This window comes from Ctenopharyngodon idella, chromosome 11, assembly GCF_019924925.1.
Source record: "Ctenopharyngodon idella isolate HZGC_01 chromosome 11, HZGC01, whole genome shotgun sequence".
In the NCBI taxonomy this organism is placed as follows: Eukaryota; Metazoa; Chordata; class Actinopteri; order Cypriniformes; family Xenocyprididae; genus Ctenopharyngodon; species Ctenopharyngodon idella.
The window spans coordinates 22,107,480-22,131,484 of NC_067230.1; the positions used below are offsets into that span (position 1 = coordinate 22,107,480).

Consider the following 24,005-nt stretch of genomic DNA (forward strand, 5'->3'; position numbering starts at 1 on the left):
GAGAATATGTTACATATTTACACATATTTATTTTATTTATTTATTTTTTATTTTCTGATCACATGACCTTTTGTGTGTGTGTGTGTGTGTGTGTGTGTGTGTGTGTGTGTGTGTGTGTAGAAGATATAATATATATAGGAGATATAATATACACGTGAAATTTAAAAAAATTATACTATATACATGACAACTGCAAGGTTTAAGGCTGCACTGATGCACATATCACTTTCCATCTTTTATTGCAACCTATTTTTTTACTGCTTATTCTTTTCTTAGCCTACTACTTACTTATTTTAACCTGAATTTAAAATGTTAACTTGTATAAAATACTTTTTATTGTCAAGTACTGCTGTTTGCTATGATTTTACGCAAATAAAACTGATTTAAAGTCAACGAACACTGGCAATCTGGCTCTGCTTTGACAATATTGTTGTTTGAATCAAATAAAAATATGCAGGAATGAAGGGGGAAATATAAGATAGATACGAGGTAAAAAAATAAAACTGTAAATCTAATGTCCTACATGATGTTCTTCTTCAACTCAAACGGCTCCTATCAACAGGAGGAGCTCGCGCCTCAGATAGCGCTATTATTAATAGTGGATTCGAACCGGGGGTCTCTCTCTCTCTCTCTCTCTCTCTCTCTCTCTCTCTCTCTCTCTCTCTCTCTCTCTCTCTCTCTCTCCTTGGCTGGCGCTTTGTGTAGCGTTATAAAAGCTCGACTAGAGAACAGTACGTGAATGTGAGTCCTGTGTTGCTGGAATCGCAGAGGTGTACGGATACATACGGCATAGGGGTGAGTATGTTCACTTTTGCACTGGATATCTGCTGAATGACTCTGTTCATTCCCGCCTCATGTGACTGGAGTTCTAATGGCAACGCTGGGAAGAGTTGGAGAGTTGTGCTGGTATTCATTCAATACAATCCAACAAGTTGCTCAGGTTGTGTTGTGAATGATCTCAGTTTGTATAACGGTGAGTCGCTCTTCCAACTTTACTGCAATTAAGCAATTTGGGGATCACAATGACTCGCTCCAGTGATGTGGAGAATGTTGATGGCTTTCCTGTTCTCTAGAGCGGTAATCGCGTTTTGGCAGCCAATGGCTGCAAACAGACATTGTGTATGATCTGAAAAGATGAGAGGATGTAATTGAAAAGAGAAGCGCTTTTCTGTGCATCACTGCACACGAGACACTGGGACATTGTAGAGTGGCAGGGATCCAGTGAAAACGCTTTTAACTGTAAAGACATGGATTTTATGCATATATACTGGACAAAGTAAGCCAAAATATATGGGTTAAATGACAAATAAATATGTCTGAGATATGTCAAAGAAAATAAATGTACTCATTCATGTTGGTTGCATACATCAATCGAGTACTAAAATACTTTTTTCTTGCACAAAAATACTTTACTTTTTAAGGTAAAAATATTTTATATCATGTCAGGAATATGAAGATGTTTTTAATTCTTTAATGACCTTGATACCGTACTGAAGGTCTGAAGGGGTCCTCTCTGTTTTATGGTGTCCTTGTCACATGGTGGCATAATGGCTTCCTGCATGCTGATTACATTACATTGACTTTGATTTGGTGGGCAGAAGTTTTTTCTTATATTTATACTTTTTTAAAACACGCTTATTCAGATATTGAAAAAATGTTTGAGGCTTTTAATCTGTTTATGAATAACGTAGTCTAAGTGCATGTTGGTCAGTCTAGAGAAAAAACATAAAACAAACCATAAGAGGTTACAGGAAAAGATGCATATGCCTTTGAATATTAATCTTAATTTTTCACATACATCAAGTACATTTCACTTAAACTATGTATATTGGATTGGTAATGGTTCATTATTATTAATGTATTCATTTATTTCATTTTTGGGCACAGTCTCACTTTTCTGTACAGTTTTACACTACTAAACCATTGCATTTTTTCTGAACAAATGGAATTTCTATTGTAATTTAAAAACCAATCCCAACTGGATAATGAAAACCCTGAAAAATAGGAATTTTAGTTCATCAAGTAGGAGTTTATTTTGGATATTTAAAGGATTCCAACAAGGATTCCTGTTTGATCCCATTATGATCGGTTCCAAATTATGATCAAAATTCCATTAGAATGTTTGGATGAGGGATCAGACTGTTGAGACAGGTCTATAACATTCTGTCCGACTATGAATTCCAGCCTATTGCCTCACTCTTTGTCTTTTTCTGCTTTCTCACATTTCTGATTGTAGGCTATTAAAGTTACGACACTTTCTTGTGCTGTCTTGTCTAAATCAGGGCAGGTAACAGAATTAAAAGAAAAACAGAAACAGCATAAAGAGAAAACGCAATGCAAGGACAGGAATAAAAGGTTTTATTTTACAACTTCCTAAGTGCTTCCCAGACATAATATGTGTTTGTGAGCTTTTTATTGATCATGTGCCCAACTGATTTGTATGCAATGATACTAATGTGGTTGTAGATGTAACAATAGCACGATTAGAAAGCCCAGTGCAGCCTCAGTTCATATGAACTTGAAAACACGTTGTTTAAAATTTCTGCTCTTCGTTAAAAGGGTTTGTTGTTCAGAGAGACTCATCAGCATAATTAGATTAATTAGATTCGGTTTTGTCTTGTGTTAGAGTATCATGTTTACCAAGATGTACAGCCTAATAAATGTTCTGTGATAGAATGGCCTCTAGGATGTTAGTAGGAGTTAAATGTAAATCATGTTATATGGCGTGATCTAATGTTCCAGTTTATTAGAGCGATGGAGTTGTGGATATACCTTCAGGGGTTTACTGGCATTAAAACAACATAACAGGTTCTGACAAAACAACAAAACTGATTTGTCAGGGGTAAGAACATAGGATGCCACTCTAGAGTAGACATGAAATTGCATGTCCTACAGAAGGCATTGATCTCGATAAGTCTGAACACTTTATTCACTGATGTTCCTTTTCAAAATAATGTGAATCTCTTTTCATAAGATGAAGGCATGAAGGAAGATTGTCTCCATCAGTAATAACACTAATCCTCATCCTCCTGAACACAGATCTAATTCGCGATTGTAGTTCGAGCCAGTGTGTCGAAAGGATAGGTGGTTATCTGTGTTTCTGGTTTGGAAGTGTTTTCTTCCAAGAAAAGGACAACTTTACATTCAGATGCAATGAATCGTGAAGGAGTTTCTGTTTTGCTGACAACTTTGTTCTCCGGTTTGCTGTTTCTTTGTGTTTTGGCACTGCTGTGTTTCTTCACCTGCAGACTAGCTTCAAGAGTACTGCCAGTTGGAGCCCCACTGCGTTTTTGACAGAGCTTGTGAATGAGCCTCAAGTCATGGTAAAAGTCCCTCTGTAAAAGAGTTGGGGGGGGGGGGGGGGGGGGGGGGGGGATGCTTAGAAGTTCACTAGTTTAGGTTGACTTGCTATTGATGGTTTATCGATTACAACACAGGAAACAAATGCTGTGAATTACTTGCATTAGTGGTTGGTTGTTGGTTTCCTCTTGATTTTTAGTTTTAAAGACTAAGGGATTTGACCAATATCGGGGAGATTTAAAACTGTTTTTAAACAAACCAGTTAAATACCAAATTCCTTAATTATCAAGAAAGAAAGAAATCCTTGCACAAATGTGAATATATATATATATTAATTTAGCAGAAGCTTTTATTTATCCAAAGCATCTTACAGTTGAGGATTACAACAAGCGATTCATCATGAATTGGCAATAAACACGGGAAGTGCCAGTAATACAAAGTTTCAGTCAAGCTTCAACAGAAAGGGATTAAAGGGGGGGTATCACACACAGTTTCTGCCAATCTCATGTTAATCTTGAGTACCTATTGAGTAGTATAGCATCCTTCATATCTCCAAAAAGTCTTTAGTTTTATCATATTTATAAAAGATTCATATGCTGTACCAAGTCTTTCCAAATAAAGCCGAGCGCCTGGAGGCATGTCCTGTGAGCGGAGCTAAAGAGTGACAAGCTGTCACAAGCATGCGCAGCTTTTGCGTAGCGATCGTCTGCAAGCTATCAATGGTCAGCTAAACAACTGTATTTGAACACACATAATACACCATCGCATTATCCATGGATAACTTTTGAATCACTATAATGAATATAGCGTATAGTGAATGATGAATAATGAATTTATGAATTCACTACGTTCGTGTTGTTTACATTATATGCACTTACGCTCCAATTGCCAACAAAACAGACATTTGATGCAGTTTTACTCACCACCTGCGGTTCCGACTCATGACCGGGATCATTACTGCTGTGACCGCTCCATCTCTCAGTTTCAAACAATCTGTAAATCCAGCGTAGAACTGGGCCTTGTTTATGAAACCATAAGCGCCGATCCTGAGGGCTCGAGCAGCCACGGAAAAACACGAGATGTTCTACATTAATTTTAACCAATAAAAAAGTGATTGCAACTATCAGTTTCTATGGTTATTTCAATAACAAATATCGAGAGTGCATCAATGTAATGCGTGAGCACAAATCTCCCAGTTCCACTTAACGCTGGGTTCTTTGGGAAGCAAGGTTATCTATCCCTCACAACCAAAAACACACTTCTTTGGTGATATTGTTGATTTCGTGAAGTCTGTGACTTGTGCAGCGCTGCCGACGACTTCCGTAAAGCCGAACGCGCGTTGATGGGCGTGCTCTTGCTCTCTCGCTCTGGTCAACGTGTGTGCGCGCGCTCTTCTGGGAGAAGTGCCCGTACAAGAAATTCCGCCCCCGTTTACGTAACACAGGCCCATACTCGAAAAAAAGACCCAGAAGTTCGTGAGGATTTGGAAGAGTATTTTTGGCACAGAAATACTCTATCATACGCCTGACTCGTGTTTTGAAACTTTGGCCATGTTTAGCATGAGAATCCAACTCTTTAACAGTGCAAGTAAGTCAGAATGCATGAAATAGCATTATACACCCCCTTTAAAGAATAATGAGAGTATAGACAAAGTAATAGTAAAAGCATAGAATTTTTTTAACAGGATGCAGTTAAGTGTTTGTGAAAGAGGTGAGTTTTCAGCTGTTTTCTTGAAAATTGTGAGGGATTCGGCTGTCCAGATGGGGTTGGGTAGATCATTCCACCAGCAAGGGACAGTGAATGAAAATGTCATCAGAGTGATTTTTTGCCTCTCTGTGATAGTGGCACGAGTCGCCGTTCACTCACCGATTACAGGCTTCTGTAGGAGATGTAGACTCATATGAGAGAGTGTGGAGGTTGGAGGGTGCAGAGCCTGTGGCTGTTCTGTAGGCAAGCACCAATGTCATTAATATACTGATTGGCTTCATCACTCTGTCTCCTCTCCACCAATAAGCTGGTGTGTGGTGGGCGTTCTGGCGCAATGTGGCTGCCGTCGATTCATCCAGGTGGATGCTGCACATTGGTGGTGGTTGAGGAGATTCCCCCGTCCATATGTAAAGCGCTTTGAGTACCCAGAAAAGCGCTATATAAATGTAAGGAATTATTATTAACTTGATGCAAGCCACAACCGGAAGCCAGTGCAGAGAGATAAACAGAGGTGTGTGACATGGGCTCTCTTGTGCTCATTGAAGACAGGAGTGGTCCACTATATTATTAAATGTCTTTAGCTACTACATACTGACATTTAAAATGAATCAATTGATAGAATAAACTTATTATTTACATACATGTTTTTACATTGTACTATATTTAAAAAAAATACCTGCAAGAAGTTACAGCTTTAATTAATTTATTTCTGGAATTACATCTATAATTACACTGTTGACCCTTCCCTTACACCTTAACCCACCCTCAAAGGGTTAGTTCAACCAAAAATGAAAATTCTGTCATTAATTACTCACCCTCATGTTGTTCCACACCCATAAGACATTCATTCATCTTTGGAACACAAATTAAGATATTTTTGATGAAATCCGAGAGGTATATGACTCGTCCAGCAATATAATCAACACTTAAAAGGTCCAGAAAGGTACTAAGGACATCGTTAAAACCGTTGACATGACTGCAGTGATTCAACCTTAATTTTAAGAAGAGATGAGAATACTTTTTGTGTGCAAAAACAAAACAAAAATAACGACTTTATTTAACAATATCTTCTCTTCTGTGTCATTCTCATATGTTGTTTACGCCCAGCGCTTCCAGGTTCTACGTCAGAACAGCAACCCATTATTGGCCGGCTCCTGCGTCAGAATCACACGCATGCGTCGTGCTGCTCACGTGATCAGCTTTGGCCAATACTAAGCCGGTATTCGGATGTAAACGCGGAAGCCTTCACTCTGCTTCCTGTGTCAACTGCTTAAGGATAATGACAGGGAAGAGAAGAGATTGTTGAATAAAGTCGTTATTTTTGTTTTGTTTTTGCGCACAAAAAATTACGGAACCCCAGACATGACATGCAGGAAAAAATAGTAGGCTAAATCGTGCGCACGATTTATTAATTCATTCCCTCTGTTTACTAAAACTTGCGCACGATTTACTATTTCGTTCCCTCGATTTATAAAATTAAGGTTGAACAACTGCAGTCACGTTGACTGTTTTAACGATGTCTTTAATACCTTTCTGGACCTTGAAAGTGTTGGTTAAATTGCCGTCTATTGACGAGTCATATACCTCTCAGATTTCATCAAAAATATCTTAATGTGTGTTCCGAAGATGAACGAAGGTCTTACGGGTGTGGAACGACATGAGGGTGAATAATTAATGTCAGAATTTTCATTTTTGGGTGAACTAACCCTTGAAACCTACCCATACCATGAAACCTGTCACTAACCTTACCCGTATCCCACCTCATTAGAAGCAAAAGTGTTTTGCAATACAGCCTGAAAACAATAAGTACATTGTATACCTAAAAATCTTTTTTTTTTTCTTTTATGTAAGTACATAGTAGTTAAAAACACCTAACATAAGGTGTCACCAAAACAGTTTGTAAACTAAGAACCCTATAGCTGTGCATTTCAATACTTTACATGACTAGCACAATGCTTTTTTTTTTTTTTTTTTTTTTTTTCCAGTTTTACAAATGTAAACACAAAGTGGTCAAAGCTCCAGCATAGGTAAAGTATAGGTTGATTGATCGTATGGCTTTGATGCTGATTGATGGTTTCTGCGCAATGATTAAAGACCCCATTTAAAAGGATGAGAAGCAAGCTGAGAAATTGCGTGTTCGTAATAGAAATCTTGTGGTCCTGTGCCTTGGAACAGAGGTGTCCAGTTAATCAGCTTTGTCATGCCTATTAAAGCACCGTGTGCAGTGGCACTCAATCCCATTAAAGTGGCCTTGACTAAAGAGTAGAAGACAGAAAGGTTTAATACTAATGCAGCCATATTACGTTTTAGGTGAGAACCTTAAGGTAGCTACTCAAATTAATGTTCAAATATGCCACTAAATTATTGTTTGTATCAGTTTTTGTGACACATCCCCAGCTGAAAATAAATACCAGCAGTAAATAGTTGTTTTCTGTGCTTAAAGATGAAGTGTGTCATTTCTGCGCTACTGAAGTGGCACCAAACATAACGGCAACAATAATGATTGTTTTCAAATCAAGGAGGTCTATAATAGCTGGAGAAAGGTAGCCCCGCCCCAAACTCACACCATTGGTTGAGCCAATATTATTGTGTTAGACCGCTCAAACAAATATATACAGTACAAGTGCCACATTTGACACAGAGTTCAAATCAGCATATGAGCGCTTACTTAGAAGAAATATTTTAACATTGACATTAACTTTTTTCACTGCAGATCTGTCATCCTTGGAACTTGAGTTATTCTGCAAACGGCAGCTGACAGATAACAAAATGAAGGTCGCTGCTCTCCTTATCCTTGGTTGTCTGGTTTGGGAAGGACTGGCAAAGCCTAAGTTTCCAGGTCAGTTAAGATACTTTTTTGTTTATTGGCCTTTATTAGATAGGACAATGACATACTTTTTCTCTGCAATGATAAGCATTTTGTCTCTTTAAAAATGAGACTAATCCCGTTCCTGAAGATCTACCTTCCAGGAAAGTGTACCTCCAACCCAAATCAAATACACCTGAACCAGCTAGTCAAGACCTTCTGGAAGACTTCAGGATAATTACAAATATTTGTGTTTTGAGCAGGTTTATAATGAAACTCTGCAGGAAATGAGCACTCCTGCTTTATAGTTTGCTAGAGAGTCATATAGTGTCAGATGAGTGCTCCATAAACAGTGTAACACCATCTCAAGCCACTGAAGGTTTAGTGGTCTTCTTTTCGACCTTGATTCAAATATGGATATAGAATAAAACTCATTTCACATGTACGTTAGCTTCCATAAGAAGATTGGACCCACGGGTCAGATGGTCCCAGATATGTTCATTTATGTGATTGTAGGTTTAAGAAGCTTATGTGGACAGAAGAAGATATGTCTAAAATAGAAACTTCAGTTGTTGTTCTTATCCAGCATTCGTTAAATTCAACTCAGTTTAGTTTAGAGAGAGATAAAACTCATAATCTCTAAATGGAGGACCTTCATCTAAGGCCATTGTCATTATCTTGTTTTGCAGGAGCATCTTTACTGGTTGTGTGTTATAATTTGTGGGCAAACGTGTAAACATGTTTTCTTATGGCTTGTAGAACAAGAGAAGGACCCTAATTTCTGGAAGGGCTTGGCTCAAAGCTCACTAAAAAATGCTTTGACCCTCCAAGAGCTCAACAAGAACATTGCCAAGAACGTCATCCTTTTTCTTGGTGATGGTAAGTCACGCCATCCGTGAATCCCTGTGGATCTTTACCATGAGATATTTGTCTGGTTATAGTATGGATAGTAAGTTGACATTAATTGTAATTTCTGTTCATTCAAACAATATCAATGCACTTTGCTTTTGTTTTAGTTTTTTCAACCAAGCCTTGAAAACTGTTTGTGCAATACCAGGTCTAACGAAAAGAGTTAAATATTTTTATGACCCTGCTTCAAAATTAAGCATTAACAATGGATACCAAGTTAATGAGAAATATGAAAATTAACCACAGTCAACAACAGGTTGAACGTTGGAACGTCAGGTTTCTTCTGGCCAAATTTGAAAGCACAGTGGGGATCAAAGTGAGCTTGGACAACAAATGCAAGGAAGGAAGGAACAGATAGTTTGATTGTCTGGCAGAAAAATCAAGATTACCTCAGCTACAATAGAAATCATCCAATTTTATAGAAAGAATTTGGTTTATTGCACACCACACCCCTATACCAGCAATGGCGGTATAAAACACCAGTTTACCAAAACCTACAGTATCTCACAGAAGTGAGTACACCCCTTACATTTTTGTAAAAATTTTATTATATCTTTTCATGTGACAACACTGAAGAAATGACACTTTGCTACAATGTAAAGTAGTGAGTGTACAGCTTGTATAACAGTGTAAATTTGCTGTCCCCTCAAAATAACTCAACACACAGCCATTAATGTCTAAACCGCTGGCCACAAAAGTGAGTACACCCCAAAGTGAAAATGTCCAAACTGGGCCCAATTAGCCATTTTCTCTCCCCAGTGTCATGTGACTCGTTAGTGTTATAAGGTCTCAGGTGTGAATGGGGAGCAGGTGTGTTAAATTTGGTGTCATCGCTCTCACTCTCTCATACTGGTCACTGGAAGTTCAACATGGCACCTCATGGCAAAGAACTCTCTGAGGATCTGAAAAAAAGAATTGTTGCTCTACATAAAGATGGCGTAGGCTATAAGAAGATTGCCAAGACCCTGAAACTGAGCTGCAGCACGGTGGCCAAGACCATACAGCGGTTTAACAGGACAGGTTCCACTCAGAACAGGCCTCGCCATGGTCGACCAAAGAAGTTGAGTGCACATGCTCAGCGTCATATCCAGAGGTTGTGTTTGGCAAATAGACGTATGAGTGCTGCCAGCATTGCTGCAGAGGTTGAAGGGATGGGAGGTCAGCCTGTCAGTGCTCAGACCATACGCCGCACACTGCATCAAATTGGTCTGCATGGCTGTCGTCCCAGAAGGAAGCCTCTTCTAAAGATGATGCACAAGAAAGCCCGCAAACAGTTTCCTGAAGACAAACAATCTAAGGACATGGATTACTGGAACCTGAGTATACAGTTTTGTACAGCTCTGCAAGCTTGAGACATTTAAGTGCACTATAATTTGTGCTTTTAGATATAGTAGGTTATTAAGTGACAAGTAGTCATTTCATCTCACTGTTCTGAATAAAATTCAAGATTTAATTTGAGAATGGCTTGTTCATCAACATAATATAAGGGCTTTCTCAAGCACCTTTCTCAGGAACAGGCAGACCATGTTATTCATGATAGATGGTGCTTGAAGGAAAGCATATCTTAAAAATAGTGGTTAATTATGACAACCTTTGTTGTTGGTAGGTATGGGTATATCTACGGTCACAGCAGCACGGATTCTAAAGGGTCAAATGAGTGGAAAGAGCGGTGAGGAAACACAACTGGAGATGGACAAATTCCCCCATGTTGCCCTCTCTAAGGTAACATCCCTTGTGTTGTAATCCCATCATGCCATTCCTTTGTGTTTATAATCCATGCAGTCGCTCACCCCAGGGCCACAGAGAACAGATACAAATCATACTTTGATTTCTCTGTCGGCCACAGTTCAGGGACGATGATTCTCACATAGTTAAATATTTCACAGATGTTAGCCAGTATTAAAAGTGAGGGTGGTGAAAGATAGTCAGTTATCTCTTAGATTCAGCTGTTTTTCTTTTTGGCTTCATTTACATTTTTCACATAACCCTATAAAGTCTTCTGTATCATACTTTATATTTCTAAGGCCTCTAAATTATCAGCATGAGGTGAATAACCTGTTGTACACGGTCTACTACATGCCTTCTGTCACTGATTGATATTTTTTTTTGCCAAGTAAAAGGTCTTGTAGTATAATTCCCTTCAGTTCATGGTTCACATTTCTTTTTGCTGTGAAATCTTTACTGATTTTATAAAGTAAATGTAAGAATAACTTTTATATTGTTAGTAATAATTCAAGATGAAAAAAATTAGGTTTATTTGATTATCAATACATATTATTTATTTAGAAAAATCATGTTACAATGTGAGTATCAAATATTATAGATCAGGCTTTTGAGGAACCTTTATTTGTACATTTCTCAATTATCATCATTATATTTCATTGCCAACAAACATACTCAAACTCCATAAAACGCTTAGAACTGGGAACAGAACAACCAACTAAACAATGACAAGGATGGTTAGAAATATAGGGTTTAAATACAAGGTCAAACAGGGGAGTTAACAAGATAATAAATAAGACACAGATGGGACAAATTAACTCAATGAGGGTAACCATAGAAACAAACAAGTCTCGGGGAACTGAACAAAGGAGGACATGTGACAAACAGAACATGGTGCAAAACAGACAGACATGTGACACCCCACCCCCCACATATTATATTATTGGAAGGTATATATGCATTTATGTAAGTAGTTTATGCTGCTATAAAGATCTCATTGATTTACATTTCAAGCCATCAGAATTTCATCTTACTTTTTGGCCATATAAATATCAGCAACTGCACCAAATAGCATATTTTCTCAGTTTGGGCCTCAGAATAAAATTAAGCTGTTTTTTTTTTTTTTTTTTTCTTAAGCATAAGCTCCATATTTTCCTAAATCATACTAGGGTAAATTCAGGGTGATTGGGACACTTTTTGCCATTGAGATGACTGGGAAAATGTGTCCCAATCAAGCTGAATTTTCCCCCTATATGAGCCATGTCTGAATCCTCTTGCTAGTTTAACTACGGGAAAAATGGTACCAGGAGCATGGTCCAAAAGGGTTGTACCTAGTCTCTTAATAAGTCATGGGTGTGTTTTGGGTAATAAACTAATCAGAGTCTCCTTTCCCATTCCCTTTAAAAGCCAGTTGCACTTGCACCATGGAAGATTCGCTATTTACATTGTGGAATTTGCAAGCGGAAAGACTGAATGCTTCTCCAGAGAGGAAACCTTTTATTTTTAATATTTAAAAATGTTTGTGCTGCTGCTCGTCCCTGTGTGTGTAATAAGCAGAGTGTACGCAAGTTGTGCACCCGCTTATAGGCGTATATTACTAACACGCCCTTTAAATAACAAAAAAAAAAAAGACTGCGCCATTGAATTTAGACCAGGTTTTTGTTCGTCAATGGCGCAGTTGTTTTCAGTTGCCTCAAAATAGCAACGCGCCAACAATGCACCTGAACACACCAAGTTTTCAGACCAGCACGCCCATGGGTGAACAGATGGGCGCGAGTGCATTTGCTATTTAAACAACGTGGCGCTGGACATGAAAATGATAACTGTGTCAGGCTGAAATTAGTAAAAAACACTTGCGTTGCATTGGACCGTGTGTATGATAGGGCCCTAAATGTTGTCAAATAATCCCTTCAGCTATTAAAATTGTGCATGTCCTCCCCCATCCCCCAGACATATAACACCAATGCTCAGGTACCAGACAGTGCAGGCACTGCCACGGCATATCTGTGTGGGGTCAAAGCCAACGAGGGTACAGTTGGAGTGAGCGCAGCAGCTGTGAGATCCCAGTGCAACACCACTCAGGGGAACGAGGTCACCTCCATTCTTAAATGGGCCAAAGACGCAGGTAAGATCCGCTGTTCAATCCTCCAATACAGCAGCTAAATTTGCTTCTCTGTTCTGACTTCTGTTGTAATTAGAATATAGATGGGATATTTGTTTCTGGGCTAATTTTTTTTTTTGCCAGCAATCCATTAACTTATTTTTGCATGAGAGAAACAAAGGTGGCACATAAAATAGGTTGAGCAGATAAAGTATTGAGGAAAGTGGAAAAACACATCCTTATCTGAGGTAAAGGAATAAATGAGAAGAGTGACAGTTTGACTGATGAGCGCAGCACGCAGGCGGCTTTCTCATATTTTATTCTCATGTTGAAAATAAAAACAAATGAAGCGTTTTATAAGACGGAAGTCCTCCGCTGAAGGTAGAGGTGAATGTAGCCGAGTGGAATTTGCACGACATGACCAGAATAAACATTATAAAATCCAGCTGAGAGCTTTAAAAGGCGGACATTCTAATCACTGTCAAACTGATAACCTGACCTGACCTGATCGGAGTACAGCGGAAAATGCTTTTATTCAGAGAATGCATTAAAATAGTGTACCATACAACAGCTTGACCTTAGCGGGACAACAAGACGTAAATTCAAGCTGTTTCTTTGACCAGTACAACATTGCAAAGCTGATGCAGTGCATTCTTCAGTTTGTTTTCTGTAAGTCAGCTGCTGATTAAATATCCGTTATTTAATCACTAGATAGTCGAGGGAAAAAATATGTAATCAACAAGAATATAGATATAGTGGTAAACAAGGACATGTCCCTACAGGAACAATTAACAGTTAGTTGCAACTACCTGTATTTTTCCCAAGGCAAATCAGTGGGCATTGTCACAACAACACGAGTAAACCATGCCACTCCGAGTGCCGCATATGCCCACTGTGTAGATCGGGACTGGTATTCAGACGGGGAAATGCCACCTGAAGCACTGCAGAGTGGATGCAAAGACATTGCCAGACAACTCTTTGAAAATATCCCTGACATTAATGTGAGTTTTCTCATGATTTCCCCCCAGTTTTATAAATTGATTCTATATAGTGTTGTGTTTGGTCATTCAGTATCTGGTATCATTTTTAGTTAAATAATGTATTTAAAATTGTTATTACTAATTATAATAACAATGAATATTTAACCAAATAATTCATTAAAACAAATAAATAATAAAATAATGTAAAATATTATTTACAATAATAATAATAATAATAATAATAAATATGTACAATAAAATATTAACTATGAATTATTATTGTTATTAATATAATCATAATAATATTATAAAATGATTTGTTATTATATACATATTTTAAATATTTTATTTTAAAAATGTATTATTATTATTATTATTATTATTATTATTATTATTGATAATAATGATACTCTAATAATAACAACTTTAAATAAATTGTATATTTTATTAACATATTGTTCATAATGGCTATATATATATATATATATAAGTAACATTATTTAATAGTATTATTAATAGTAATTATAACTATTATTATTAATATTATTGTTACTATTGTTATAATATATTATTTATAGTATTTATAATTGTTATTAGTAATTATAATAACAATAAATATTTAACCAAATAATTCATTAAATAAAATAATGTAAAATATTAACTATGAATTATTATTGTTATTAATATAATAATAATAATATGATAAAATGATGTTATTATATACATATTTTAAATATTTCATTTTAAAAATGTAGTATTATTATTTATTATATATATATATATATATATATAAAAAAAATATTATACATATTGTTCATATATTATTATTATTATTAATAATAATAACTATATATATTATTTTTATATTGTAATATTAATATTATAATTATACATATTTTAGTAACATTATTTAATATTATATTAATAATGATACTACTACTAATAATAACAACTTTAAATAAATTGTATATTTTATTAACATATTATTGTTCATTTATTATATTAATAATGGCTATATATATATATATATATATATATATATATATATATATAATTTTTCATATTGTACTATCAATATTATATATATATATATATATATATATATATATAATATTGATAGTACAATATGAAAAATAATATATATATGTATTAGTAACATTATTTAATAGTATTATTAATAATAACTATTATTATTAATATTATTGTCACTAATAATAATATATATTCTAAAATATTTTAACTGTTAATTACAAATTATTTTAGTAGCATAGCTATAAATAGTGCAGAATATTAAATATTTCTAATTTATTGTACTTTTTTTTTTTTTTTACATTTCACCATCTTAAACTGTTTTAGTTTAAATTGGATTTTATTTTAGACCGCACTGTGTACAATAAATGTGTGATATTTCTCTTTTGTTCTTGATTTGGACGGGCAGGTGATTATGGGGGGTGGGCGGAAATATATGTACCCCAAAAACACACCAGATGTGGAATACCCAGGAGACAAGAAACACAACGGTACACGCAAAGATGGCAGGAACCTTGTGGGGGAGTGGATTGACAGAGTGAAGGATAAGGTGAGAGATGAAACAAGGGAAAAACAGGGCACTTCATTCCATCTTTCATTTACAATGTCATGTCCAATTCAGTTCAGGAAAGAAAAAAAAAAAACACTTCCACGCTATGCCTCTGCTGACAAATCTCTTTTTTCATTTTCTCTCTGTGTTTGCCTCACTCTGGCAGTGTATTTGTGCTCTTTTGATGATGCCCTCTTTATTGACTTCCCTGAATCTGTTCTGATGCTCTTGAGACCGCTAAAGCTGGCTTTACAGCTGTGCAGTTAATAACAAATGAAGACAATTTGTACTTGTTGTGAAACTGTATTACAGAGATTTGGTTGCAAGATATTGGATCATAGCGGTGTAATACGTTCTATAAAGCATCTAAATATAAGAGGGTATGGTCATTTCTCTAACCTATTTATTGTTTCTCTCTTAACCTTTGTGTAAGCAGAGAGGTTACTATGTTTGGAACAAGAGGGATCTCCTTTCCCTGAATCCAAATAATGTGGATTATCTGTTGGGTGAGTTTTATAAACATTCTGGTTAAGTGATCTTGTTTGAGGCAATGCTTTACTGAATTCCTGTTCTATTTGCACTGCAGGTCTGTTTGAGCCGGCAGATTTGGCCTATGAGCTTGAGAGAAACGAAGACGCTGACCCTTCCCTCACTGAGATGGTAGAAGTGGCCATTAAGATCCTCAGAAAAAATGAACGCGGGTTCTACTTGTTGGTCGAAGGTAAAAAATATAGTGTACATCACTGTTCATTAAAGCACAGATGTGCATGCGAGGTCATTTCAACATCTTATTAAATTAGTATAAATTATTTGGCATTTCTCAGTACTGGGGAAGCTACTCAAAGTAGCTTATACACAAAAGTGCATAACTAAACTACTTATTAATTAAATTAAAATGAATTGAATTAATTTTAAAAGCTGCACTATAACAGCTCAGCTACTGTCAGGTACTGGCACTGTAACAACCCTTTCAGCTATTGAAGGGAAAGATGTGTACAGAATTAATGTGTCTAAATGCTCTATATGAGACCTCTGACCGGGCTGTCCTCTGAAAGGTGGGCGCATTGACCACGGACACCATGAAGGCAAAGCGAAGCAGGCCTTACATGAGGCAGTGGAAATGGATTTGGCCATTACTCGAGCTGGTCTCCTCACCAGTGTTCATGACACACTAACCGTCGTCACGGCTGATCACTCTCATGTCTTCAGCTTTGGAGGCTACACACCACGAGGAAACTCAATCTTTGGTAGGAAATGAAGGCTCAAGACTTGTTGGGAGCACTTTAATTACAGAGTAGGGTGTGATTTCTTGGTGATTTATGGCCCAGACTCAGAGCTTTAAATGTCCTTTCCGCAGGTTTGGCCCCCATGATGAGTGATATTGACCAGAAGCCCTTCACATCCATTTTGTATGGAAATGGCCCAGGGTTCAAGTTTGTTAACGGATCTAGAGAAAATGTCTCAACTGTGGACTACGGTAAGTAATTACAGGCTTATCGCTTCCTGGTTCTTCCTGGGGACCTACTTTTGGGAGGCTTGGAATGCTGGGATTTACTTTTAATTGTTCCTGTTTGGCTGCTTTTCTATGGTATGTTACGTAACCACTAAAGCATAATGTAAAAAGCCTATACTCTGGAGAGTGTACAGTAAGGGTGGGTACACAGCTCTGATGGTATGCTTGATGGATTGGAATGCTACAGTCCATTTTGAGGATATGGAAAGAGCCTGCTTAGAAATAAAGCGGGAATATAGCGTATTGCATTTGTGGATCTGCTTCTCTCATTCTGTTTCATTGCAGCAAAGTTAAAACCTTGCATTCAGGGCTATTCAAAGATTTCAAAGTCTTTATTGGATAGAGAGATGAAGCAGATGTAAATTCTTGTGTGGGGTCAGTAAAATTTAAAGCGAAATTAATACTTTTATTCAGCAAGGATGCATTAAAAACTGACCAAAAGTGACAGGAACAACATTTATAATGCTACCAAAGATTTACATTAAAAAAACTGTTCTTTACAACTTTCTACTTATTAAAGAATCCTGAAATGTATCACAGTTTCCACTAAAATATGAAGCAGCACAACTGTTTTCAACAATGATAATAATAAGAAATGTTTCTTGAGCAGCAAATCAGCATATTATAATGATTTCTGCAGGATCATGTGACACTGAAGACTGGAGTAATGATGCTGAAAATACAGCTTTGCCATCACAGGATTAAATTAAATTTTAAAATATGTTAAAGCTGCAATATGTAAAATTTTTGCAGTAAAATATCCAAAAACCACTAGGCCAGTGTTATATATTTTGCTCACTTGAGTACTTACAATATCCCAAATGTTTCCAACTATTTGTAAATCGTGAGAAAATTGCTATTTTAACCGAGGCTCCGGGACGTGTGAGGAGTCGCCTGTCAATTGCGTCATACCCGCGTTACCCTCGGTTTCCGTTTTATTTTGTAGAAACCATGGAAACAACAAAGACTTTTTTGTAAAGAAGCTAACATAGCATAATCAGATGCAGCTTTATTTTTAGTAACAGTAATACAGCATTTTCTCCATCATACAATACATTTTAAAATTAATTGCATGCCATTTCTCAACACAAGCCATCCAGCATTTAATATGATATTCTAAAATCGATCTATCTTACTGCAGTGTGAAACAAGTGTCTCACAGCAGCCGCCGAGCGAACGCACAGAGTAACGTCATAACATAACTTTCAACACTCTCAAATGTATCTAATACAATAAACAGATCTGCATTACCTTATACTCATGACCGGAAAAGCGGAAGCAGCGCCGGCGACTGTGGCATAATAAAAGTTCTGCTGCTCGTGAGGCGTGTGTTGCGCAATCGCTCCAGCGGCCTCGTTCAGCTCCCACAACACTCGGTCCTGCTCTGCTTCATACTACAATAACATTAATAATCGCATCCATGAACATGATTTCTTCCCGAGTCCTATCCCTATTCTTTTGCACCGTCTGTTGAGGTGAAGACCACATGTCCCAAGATTCCACTCTCAAACTTGGCATCATCAAGCTACGCCTTTGTTTTGAATAGGCCTCTAGTGGATGAAAAAACTACATAGTGCACCTTTAAAATAGAAAACAGTTATTTCAAATTGTAATTATATTTCACAATATTACTGTATTTGGATCAAATAAATGCAGCCTTGATGAACACAAGAGTCTTCTTTCTAAAACATGAACAAATCTTACAACCTTAAGCGTTGGTTTACATGATATTTTCATTTTATGTAATACGTTTTAATGTGAGAGACTTGTTAAAGACCCCGCTGTCCTTATTGAATGTTCACGGTGTTCTCTGATGCAGTGTTAACTCTAGTGTATAAGCGCCCTGAATGTCAAACTCAGCGGTAGTTGAATGATGATAAAGTGCATCTCTCTCAGTTTCCACCACCCATCTTTCATACTCTTTCTCTATATGTTTGACAAGCCATAGAATTATGGCTATTGTTCTGGCTTGGTCTCTCTCTCTTCTCTCATTTTCTTCCCCATCACTCTCTCTCTGTCTCATTACTATTCCACAGCATAGGTTTGACTGTTTCAATTTCTGTTTTCACTGTTAGAACACAATCCAAAAACAATGAAGTAAAATGTATTGTCATCCCTGCTGTTGACATTCTTCTGGGGATGTCAAATACACCAGTACAAAGACAATACCAAAATAATAAATAAAATTTAATAGTACCAATTTTTTATAGTATCTGTGAGTATTGACAAGCAAACACCAGTATAGACAAGAAAAAGAGAAACTCACTGCTGTTATTTTTTTCTTTGTTATTTATTACTGTTTATTTGAATTTATAAAATTTTATATTGCTCATATTTTGTAATCATTATTTTATTTCTTCTAATTATTGAGAAATGGTTCCAGGCTACATACTGCTGTTTATTTGTTAATATTCATATTAATATTTAAATTTATCTTTATATTAATTGTAATTTAATTTTAATTTAATATGATATTTATTTAATTCATGGGTGTCAGAAGCAAAAAAAATGTGGGTGGGTCCTCCCCCAAATTTTTTTTACTGGAGTAGATGCTAAGAATTGCGCGGCATTTGCGCGAACAATTCTTGAGTTTGCGCCTTGAGCACAGTAGGCTATAACTGCTGATTGGAGTTTTACTGACATAGCCTGACAACATCTCATCTGACACAGGTAATAAAAATAATTCAGCAGAGGCAGGGATACATAGACCAGAAGGGGGGAAATCCCCCTCATCCCCCCCTACAAATCGCACCCTGGATAGATAGATAGAGCTTATCGATCGTCATTTAAGCAAGGTGCGTGGTTCGTGCGCAAAACTTGCAGCAGACACAATCTTTAAATGTGCATTGAAATAGAAACAATACAAAGTCCTTGAACGAGGAAAGCACTAGAAATTTTGTAAACAAGTCAGTTTAATAAAATTATTTCATCATAGCCTATCGGGCTCTGTGCTTTGAGAGGGCATTGACATATGAGCAGTACAGAGCCCAACTATTCATGATTTTTCCCAATATTCCAAAGCTATTGTCACCATTTGAAAATTGTCAGTAAAGCAAACTGTATCTTCCCTGGGAAATACTACGAACTGACATGCTGAAGAAAAAGAAAAACCAGAATAGCCTAACTTTTTATAGCCTAAGCTATAACAAATAATAATAATAATAATAATAATAATAAATAATTAATATTTTCGTTTCTACAACTAGTTAATTTCCTCGTCCCTCCTTAATTTAAAATGGTAATCGGCTTACGTGTCTGTAATTTCAGTAAAATAAGGGAATTAAAGGGTTAGTTCACCCAAAAATGAAAACAATGTCATCTATTACTCACCCTCATGCCGTTCCACACCCGTAAGACCTTCATTCATCTTCGGAACAAAAATTAAGATATTTTTATTGAAATCCGATGGCTCAGTGAGGCCTACATAGGGAGCAATGACATTTCCTCTCTCAAGATCCATAAAGGTACTAAAAACATATTTAAATCAGTTCATGTGAGTACAGTGGTTCAATATTAATATTATAAAGCGACGAGAATATTTTTGGTGCGCCAAAAAAAAACAAAACGACTTATTTAGTGATGGCCGATTTCAAAACACTGCTTCAGGAAGATTCGGAGCGTAATGAATAATATTAAATCAAGGGTTAATAAAACACCATATACACATTAGTTAAATATTAATATGAATATTAACAAAATAAAATGAAAACAATAGTATGTAACCTGAAAGCAATACTTGTTTTAAGTTTATTTTGGTAATATTCATAATAATATTTAACTGAAGTAGTGTGTTTTATTGATTAAAATAAAAATTAATATTTAATTTTATATTATTATTATTAAGATAAATATTAAGAAATTACAATAAAAATAGCATGAAAACTCTTCTTTCTTCTCCCCCCAGAGCACAACAACTATCAGGCTCAGTCTGCCGTTCCCTTGAGCATGGAGACTCATGGCGGTGAAGACGTGGCCATCTTCTCCAAAGGCCCCATGGCTCATCTTCTTCATGGAGTCCAGGAGCAGCATTACATTCCTCATGTCATGGCCTACGCCGCTTGCATCGGCCAAAACAAAGACCACTGCCGTACAACCTCCGGCTCCTCTTCTCTCAGCCACATCTCCCCTACGCTGGCCATCCTTCTTTCAGTTACATGGTTTCTGTGCTGACCTCTCTCTTGTATCCTACCGTGATTAGATCAGGAACTGAGTTTATGATTTTTTTGTAATATGTGATTAGTTTTTAAAGCATTTATCAACTTCAGGACCAATGTGTGGGCATTTTAGATAGGCTGAAGATGTGAAGAGATTCTGTTGCAATGATGGAAACAAAATGTAAAATGTCTTTTTTTTTTTTTTTTACTTGCCATTTAAGCGACATCACACAAGTACGGTGTTGTGAATACCAGAACTGCTGTGATTCAGTACAGCAATGCAAATGTGAGCGTGATATTGCTGTTCTCTAAAGAACATAATAATGAATAATTGTGATAAAATCTGGCCAGCAAAAATACTTAAGAAGGACGCCAAAAGAAAAATATCACGCTTTCTGTATCGCAAGGCAACAGGCAGATTGACAGTCTGTCTGGAACAGATAATGCAAAATAGAGGATCGGAACTAACTATTGTTTAGCAAGCTCACATTACACAGTTTTAGCTCTGAAAAGTCACATGAGATCAGTAAGATTTTTTTTTTTTTCTTTTTGGAAAGAATTCAATGTACTCAACAAGGATGCATTAAATTGATTAATTTTTAAAAACATTTGTTACACAAAAGATTTCTAGTTAAATAAATGCTTTTGAACTTTCTATTCATCAAGAAATCCTAAAAATCCTATCATAGTTTCCACAAAAAAAATAAGCAGCACATTAATAGTAAACATTAATAGTAAAAAGAGATGTTTCTCGAGAACTAAATCAGCATATTAGAATGATTTCTGAAGGATCCTGTGACACTTAATAATAAAGTATATTAAAATAGAAAACTGTCTTTAAATTGTAATAATATTTCACAAAAATATTTTTTTTTACAGAGCACCTAAAGGGACATTGTGGTGGAAAAACTTTGGGATGGGAGAAAAAAATATATTTCAATGCTTTTGCATTGCTCGCAAAAGTTTTGTGTTCCCTCTAGAAACTTTGCGTTCGCTCGCAAAAAAAAAGGTTTTGCAACCCGAACACAAAGTTTCATGGGTGAACACAAACATTTTTGCGAGCAAACACAAACTTTCTTGGGTGAACGCAATAGTTTTGCGAGAGAATGCAAAAACATTAACATATCATTTTTCCTCCCATCTCATATTTTTTCCATCACTTTGTCCCTTTAGGGGCTCCATAGTTTTTACTGTATTTTTTACTGTATCAAATAAATGCAGCCTTGTTGACCATAAGAGAGACATACTGTCCCAGGTGAAAAAAAAAAAAAAGTACATTTCTATAATGTATCTAAAGTGCTCTATTTTTGCGCACTAATTTTGTACTTAATATACTAAAAATTGTTCTTTAGTACTTCTTAAGGTAATCTTAAGAACATCTAAGTGTACTCAACTGTGCTATTTTGAGACACCATGAAATATAAACTAAAATGTGCTTTTAATATACTACCTCTGTATTTAAAAAAAATGTATTTGGATACTACTTATAGTACATTTGAACCCTGGTTTCACAGACAAGGCTTAAGCTAGTCCTAGACTAAAATGCATGTTTGAGCGGTTTTAAACTGAAAGAAACTTGTACTGACATATCTTAAAATACGTCCCTGCCATTGTTTTTTTTCTCAAGATGCACACAAGTAATATTTTTTTCTAGTGTACGTTTATAAAAGCTACTGTCTGTGAAACCGGGCCATAGTGTACTACAAGTGGTAACTAAATATAGTTTTTAAATACAGAGATCGTATATTAAAAGCACATTTTAGTTCATATTTCATGGTGTCTCAAAATAGCACAGTTGAGTACACTTAGATGTTCTTAAGATTATCTTAAGAAGTACTAAAGAAGAATTTTTAGTATATTAAGTACAAAATTAGTGCGCAAAAATAGAGCACTTTAAGTACATTATAGAAGTGTACTTTTTTTCCACTGGGTGAGCCCAAACTTTTGAACAGTAGTGTGTGTCAGCAGATGTTTTAATGATGATAAGATGTACAGAATAATTACAACACCGTTCTTTTCAGAAGATGTGGACAGTGAGTTTGAGAGCTGTGCAGTGTGAGCTTGGTCAGCAAAGCGATTAAATTAAATGAGTAGAACTATAACAAGAATATTCATTAAATAAAGATGTTGTAACATATCATATGGCCTATGGCAAAATGACTCTACTTATAAGGATTCTTTCACTCAGCATTTTTCTATTTTTTTTTTTTCCTACATTTGAAATCAAATACAATCTACCTCACTGGCATGTGATGCCCACCTGCATTACATTCCCCTGTGAAGACCAGTTCAAAACTCCAATGAAAGTCACTCGTTTTGAGCAACTATCACTATTTTAATTGTTACTTTTACAAAGGACTATTCTCCTTTACTAGTCAAGTCATGTTTTTTACTTTTTTTTTTTTTTTTAAGAGGAATCCCTCATATGCAAAACAATAATGTACATTAAAATGACTGGAAATGCTACTAATTACTGTACATCTTCAACAGTGTAATTAGATTACTGTACTAATTACTCTCTCTAAAAAGTATCGGATTACTTATTACTAATTAAATCTTATTTCAACTTTAACCAGTTGAACAATCCAAGGATAGACATGAAACTACAGTTTTAATTCTTTCAAATAAGCATATACAACTGCATAATTTATTCTTGAACTGACCAAAGTGTGTAAAGGGAGAAGGTGACATTAAAAACATTAGATGTTGAATTTTGATGTTAAATCCACTATTGTTTTATATAGAATTGTTGTATAGTCTATACAGTAATGCAATTTCATCAGAAGTAACTGTAATTAAATAAAGAGTAATCCCTTACTTTACTTTTTCAAGGGAAAAGTAATTAGATTACTTAGTAATCAACACTGATCATTATGTTGATTGATCTGAAACAGAACTGTATCTGTAAACTGTTTGATCATCAGACCAATTGTGGTGTATGTTTTTGAAGTACTGTTTATCTTTTATGTTTTCACATTTTATTGAGTGCAGAATCTGATTGGTGGTGCAATTGTTTGTTTATTTGTTTGTTTATAGTCTCTCTATGAATGTAGGAAGTACATAAATAATGACAAACATAAAGTAAATGACAGAGAGGTTATTTTCCTTGGCTATTCACTTGAACCCAAATTCAAATATGCTGTCAGAGCAGACATTGCAAAAGTCACTAAAATATACGAAGTTCTGGAAATGCAAGAAAGATTTCACAATAAAGGAAAAATGTGTGGGGAGAAA

At 35.8% G+C, this 24,005-nt stretch overlaps 1 protein-coding gene across 2 annotated transcripts; it reads left to right on the forward strand.

Annotated features, from left to right (window-relative positions):
* Window positions 1-655: 655 nt before the first annotated feature.
* On the forward strand, window positions 656-24,005 carry alpl (alkaline phosphatase, biomineralization associated). 2 transcript variants are annotated; one of them, XM_051912638.1, is made up of 12 exons: window positions 656-795; window positions 7,721-7,846; window positions 8,573-8,692; window positions 10,329-10,444; window positions 12,395-12,569; window positions 13,371-13,546; window positions 14,964-15,104; window positions 15,541-15,610; window positions 15,691-15,825; window positions 16,160-16,351; window positions 16,462-16,581; window positions 20,522-24,005. In XM_051912638.1, exons 2-12 carry the CDS (start codon window positions 7,777-7,779, stop codon window positions 20,785-20,787), a joined length of 1,581 nt encoding a protein of 526 aa, XP_051768598.1. In that variant the 5' UTR covers window positions 656-795; window positions 7,721-7,776; the 3' UTR covers window positions 20,788-24,005. The 2 variants fall into 2 exon arrangements, with proteins under 2 accessions (XP_051768598.1, XP_051768597.1); XM_051912637.1 differs by lacking the exon at window positions 656-795 and adding an exon at window positions 817-973.

Coding starts and splice junctions, on each gene's coding strand:
- alpl (XM_051912637.1), top strand. CDS start 832: ATGACTCTGTTCATTCCCGCCTCATGTGACTGGAGTTCTAATGGCAAC. Junction 8,693..10,328: donor CATCCTTTTTCTTGGTGATG/GTAAGTCACGCC, acceptor TGTTGTTGGTAG/GTATGGGTATATCTACGGTC. Junction 12,570..13,370: donor TAAATGGGCCAAAGACGCAG/GTAAGATCCGCT, acceptor ATTTTTCCCAAG/GCAAATCAGTGGGCATTGTC.